General features: G+C 35.7%; 1 protein-coding gene across 2 annotated transcripts in view; it reads left to right on the top strand.

The window, feature by feature from the left end:
- The window catches only part of VPS13A (vacuolar protein sorting 13 homolog A), a 280175-nt gene that overhangs the window by 92873 nt on the left and 181534 nt on the right, over positions 1-5768 (top strand). For both annotated transcript variants that reach the window (XM_024126732.3, XM_024126734.3), the window contains exon 23: positions 2626-2764. In XM_024126732.3, coding sequence (XP_023982500.1) covers positions 2626-2764 — 139 coding nt within the window. The remainder of the gene's footprint in view (positions 1-2625; positions 2765-5768) is intronic.

Below are 5768 nucleotides of genomic sequence, written 5' to 3'. Positions count from 1 at the left end.
AAATGCTGGAGAGGGTGTGGAGAAAAGGGAACCCTCTTGCACTGTTGGTGGGAATGTAAGTTGATACAGCCACTATGGAGAACAGTATGGAGGTTCCTTAAAAAGCTAAAAATAGAATTACCATATGACCCAGCAATCTCACCACTGGGCATATACCCAGAGAAAACCATAATTCAAAAAGACACGTGCACCCCAGTGTTCATTGCAGCACTATTTACAGTCACCAGGTCATGGACGCAACCTAAATGCCCAGTGACCGACGAATGGATAAAGAAGATGTGGTACATATGTACAATGGAATATTACTCAGCCATAAAAAGGAACGAAATTGGATCATTTGTAGAGACGTGGATGTATCCAGAGACTGTCATACAGAATGAAGTAAGTCAGAAAGAGAAAAACAAATGTATATCAACACATATATCTGGAACCTAGAAAAATGGTACAGATGAACCATTTTTCAGGGCAGAAGTAGAGACACAGATGTAGAGAACAAACATATGGACACCAAAGGGGGAAAGTGGCGGGGGGTGGGGGTGGGATGAATTGGGAGATTGGGATTGACATGTATACACTGATGTGTATAAAATGGGTAACTAATAACAACCTGCTGTATAAGAAAATAAATTTTTAAAAAATTTTTTGAACTTTTTGGATAATAGTCCTTTATGGGTTCTATCTTTTGCAAATATTTTCTCCCACTCTGTGGCTTGTCTTCTAATTCTCTTGGCATTGTCTTTTGTAGAGCAGAAGTTTTTAATTTTTTTTGGCCCCAGCATGTGGGATCTTAGTTCCCTGACCAAGGATCAAACCTGTGCCCTCTGCAGTGGAAGCATGGTGTCTTAACCACTGGACTGCCAGGGAAGTCCCAGAAGTTTATAATTTTAATCAAATCCAGTTTATCAATTTTTTTTTATAAATTGTGCCTTTGTGTTGAATCTAAAAAGTGATCATCTAAAAAGTATCTGAAAAGGTCATCTAAGTTTTCTTTGATTTATGTTTTTGGAGTTTTATAGTATTGCATTTTAAATTTAGGTCTGTGATCCACTTTGTATTAGCTTTTGTGAAGGGTGTAAGGCCTGTCTGAATTAATTTTTGCATGTGGATGTTCATTTATTCCAGCACTATGTTGAAAAGAATGTCTTTGCTCCATTATTTTGCCTTTGCTCCTTTGTCAGTGATTCAGTAGACTATATTTATGGAGATCTATATCTGCACTCTCTATTCTGTTCCATTGTTCTCCTCCATTGATCTGTTTGTATATTCTTTTGCCAGTAGCACAGCGTCCTGCTTACTGTAGCTTTACAGTAAGTCTTGAGGCAGGGAATATCAACCCTCCATCCTTGCTCTTTTTCAGTATTATGTTGGCTATTCTGTGTCTTCTGCCCCTCCATTTAAACTTTAGAATCAGTTTGTCAGTATCCATTAAATAACTTGATGGGGTTTTGATTGTGACTGCATTGAATCTATATAGATCAGTTTGGGATGAACTGACATCTTGACAGATTGAATCTTCCTACCCTTGAATGTGGAATATTTCTTTCTTTATTTAGTTCTTTATTATCAGAGTTTTACAATTTTCCTCATATAGATCTTGTATTTATTTTGTTAGATTTATACCTAAGTATTACTTTCTTGGGGTGCTAATGTAAATGGTATTGTATTTTTAATTTTAGATTATACTTGTCCACTGTTGGTATATAAGAAAGTAATTCACTATTACATATTAACCTCATATCCTACAACTTTGCTGTATTGGCTTATTAGTTTCAGGAATTTTTTTCTAGATAATTTACATAGATGATCATGTCATCTGTGAACAAAGACAGTTTTGTGTCTTCTTTACCAATCTGTATGCTTTTTGTTTTCTTTTCTTGGCTTACTGCATTTAAGGACTTCCAGTGTGATGTTGAAATGGAGTGGTGAGAGGGAAGTCTTTGTTTTGTACCTAATCTCAGTGGGAAAACATTGAATTTCTCACTATTAAGTATGATGTTAGTTGTAAGCTTTTCAAAGATATTTGTCATCAAGTTGAGGTAGTTCTTCTTTGTTCTAGTTTACTGTGAGTTCTTAATGGTGAATGGGTGTTGGATTTTGTTACATGCATCTACTTATATGATTGTGATTTTTCATTCAGATATGATTTTTAAACCTGGTTTTAAATATATAATCTCTCAGACAAGTTATTTGTAGTTGCCAACCTTAGTTTTCTGATCGGAACTATGTACATATGGGTACTTATAAGAAACAGCGAGCAGAAATAGATTGCCTGCCTAATAGGTTGTGAGAATTATTTATGATAATGCATATCAAGTGCTTTCCTTAATGCCTGTCTGTAATAAACACTTCATAAATAGTAATTGTCAACTGTCACTGGCAAAATAGTAGAGGGATAGTAAACATAATAACGATAGAAAATAAGCCTTTGAAAAATAATCACGTTAGTTCAGCTGATGAGTTTGGTTAATAAGGTAAAATGATGGGAATTTGACTGTAGATTGTGAGATAATTTGTCCCATGGACTGTGTAGATAATAGTTAGTACTTGAAATCACATTTTATTATTCTTAGATAATTTAAGATGGACAGTCATCTTTTTATAATGATTTCTGTCTTTTTGAAACAGATTCAAGATTTTTGGAAACTTACCACTGGTTTCTTTACGAATCTCAGATAAAAAACTGCAAGGGATATTGGAATTGATTGAAAGCATCCCAAAACCCCCACCTGCAACTGAAGTAAATGTCCCTGTCAAACCAGTTCAGGTAATGTATTTTCAAAATTAATGAAAGCACGAATTAAAAAAGAAAATTCCACAAACAGTATTTGTAACAGCCACAGAAATTTTGGGTAAAACAATTCAATTCATTGTGAATAGACTTTTTAAACTACGTATTGTAAGAGAGAATGATGAAATAGTAAAAGGTGCAAATAGTAAACAAAAGAATGAAATACTAAGTCTACCTTTCTTCACTTTTCCAGTCCCTCTCCTCAATGGTTAACTACTGCTTCTCTAGATTTTTGAAAATGTTTATAGCATATACTAATACACACACATACAAACATGCATGTCTCTGTGTGTATATGTATGTATGTGTTTATATATATTCTTATGTTCCTAAAATTTTCATAAATGGGATCATTATACTTAGGGTTTTGAATCGGTGTTTTTTTCACCATTATTATCATATATGTTATGTACCTTAGAGGTATTTACCTATTAAGCACATACAGATCTGCCTTTTTCTTTTTTATGGTGATTACAGTATTGAATTGTGTGAGTGTACCATCCTTTGCCTGTCGTAAAGGCATCTTCTTCTGATCGTTGTTCATATTGTTATGACTGTTTTTAGTTATTAAAAAAAACAGTGCTTTGAACTTCCTCGTTACATATATTTGAGTATATTTTTATCCATTGCATACATATCTAGTAGTGGTATTGTTGAGTAAAATATGTGAATTTAATTTTTTTCAAAATTTTTTTATTGGAGTAAAATTGCTTTACAATGTTGTATTAGTTTCTGCTGTACAGTGAAGTGAGTCAGCTATGTGTATACATCTATCCCCTCCCTCTTGGACCTCCCTTCCACCCCCACCCCCATCACACCCATCTAGGTCGTGACAGAGCACCGAGCTGAGCTTCTGTGCTTTATAGCATGTTCCCACTAGCTATCTGTTTTACGCATGGTAGTGTATATATGTCATTCCTAATCTCCCAATTCATCCCACCCTCTCCTTCCCCCACTGTGTCCCCATGTCCATTCCCTACATCTGTGTCTATTCCTGCCCTGCAAATAGGTTCATCTGTACCATTTTTCTAGAGTCCATATATATGTGTTAATATATGATATTTGGTTTTTTCTTTCTGGCTTATTTCACTGTGTATGAGACTCCAGGTCCATCCGCATCTCTACAGATGGGAACTCTCCTTCACTGTCAGTGGGAATGAAAATTGGTACAACCACTATGGAGAACAGTATGGAGGTTCCTTAAAAAACTAAAAATAGAACTACCATATGACTCAGCAATCCCACTACTGGGCATATACCCTGAGAAAACCATAATTCAAAGGGACACATGTACCCCAATGTTTATTGCAGCACTATTTACAATAGCCAGGACCTGGAAACAACCAAAATGTGCATTTTATATTTCAAAGAACTTTGCCAAATTTCCTTTCTCAGTTGAGTACTAATATTTAGTCCCACCAAGAGTAAATGTTGTTTCTCTGTTTCCCTGTTCTCATTAGTCTTGAGTATTAATGAATATTAAAACTTATTCTATTAAATGAAAATTTTATCTTCTGGTTTTGGTTTACATTTCTTTATGAGTAAGATAGGACTTATTTTCCTAAATTTATTGGTTATTTGAATTTCTGCTTTTGAAAACTGCTGTTTATGTCTTTTGTTGGGTTATGGTTTTCCAATTAAGGAAATTATAATTGCTTGTTATTACAGATACTTTCCCCCCAATTTGTTTTTTTATTTGGTACATTTATTTTGCCATGCTGAAGCTTTTACTTTTTGCATAGTCAAAATTACTAGATGTTTTCCTTCATGACTTCTGTCTTTTGTACTTCTTATCAAGACAATTTCAAAATAAAATATCCATTCAGTTTTTCCTCTCTTTTTTTTTAAAAAATAAATTTATTTATTTATTTTTGGCTGTGTTGGGTCTTCGTTTCTGTGCGAGGGCTTTCTCTAGTTGCGGCGAGCGGGGGCCACTCTTCATCGCGGTGCGTGGGCCTCTCACTATGGCAGCCTCTCTTGTGGAGCACAGGCTCCAGATGTGCAGGCTCAGTAGTTGTGGCTCATGGGCCCAGTTGCTCCGTGGCATGTGGGATCTTCCCAGACCAGGGCTCGAACCTGTGTCCCCTGCATTGGCAGGCAGATTCTCAACCACTGTGCCACCAAGGAAGCCCTTTTTCTGTTTTTTTAATTCTGCTTTCTCTTTTCTTATTTAACTATTCTTTTGAAATAATTTTAAACTTATAGAAATGTTGTAAAAATAGTGCAAAGAACTTTTTTCCTCAAAGCATTTGAGAGTAAGTTGCTGACATGTTGTGCCACTACACTGAACACTTTAGTGTTTTACAATATTTTCTCATAGTCTGTTGCTGAGATTTTTATATTCTTTTAAAAAAATATTCATTTTTTCTTATTAGTCATCCATTTTATACACATCAGTGTGTACATGTCAATCCCAATCTTCCAAATCATCACACCACAACCCTCACCACCCCACCACTTTCCCCCCTTGGTGTCCATACGTTTGTTCTCTACATCTGTTTCTCAATTTCTGCTCTACAAACCGGTTCACCTGTACCATTCTCTAGGTTCCACATATATGTGTTAATATACAATATTTGTTTTTCTCTTTCTGACTTACTTCATTCTGTATGACAGTCTCTGGATACATCCACGTCTCTACAAATGATCCAATTTCGTTCCTTTTTATGGCTGAGTAATATTCCATTGTACATATGTACCACATCTTCTTTATCCATTCGTCGGTCACTGGGCATTTAGGTTGCGTCCATGACCTGGTGACTGTAAATAGTGCTGCAATGAACACTGGGGTGCACGTGTCTTTTTGAATTATGGTTTTCTCTGGGTATATGCCCAGTGGTGAGATTGCTGGGTCATATGGTAATTCTATTTTTAGCTTTTTAAGGAACCTCCATACTGTTCTCCATAGTGGCTGTATCAACTTACATTCCCACCAACAGTGCAAGAGGGTTCCCTTTTCTCCACACCCTCTCCAGCATTT

Source organism: Physeter macrocephalus, chromosome 9, assembly GCF_002837175.3.
Source record: "Physeter macrocephalus isolate SW-GA chromosome 9, ASM283717v5, whole genome shotgun sequence".
In the NCBI taxonomy this organism is placed as follows: domain Eukaryota; kingdom Metazoa; phylum Chordata; class Mammalia; order Artiodactyla; family Physeteridae; genus Physeter; species Physeter macrocephalus.
The sequence above is the reverse complement of the archived record's forward strand: the minus strand, read 5'-3'. Positions and strand labels throughout refer to the sequence as shown.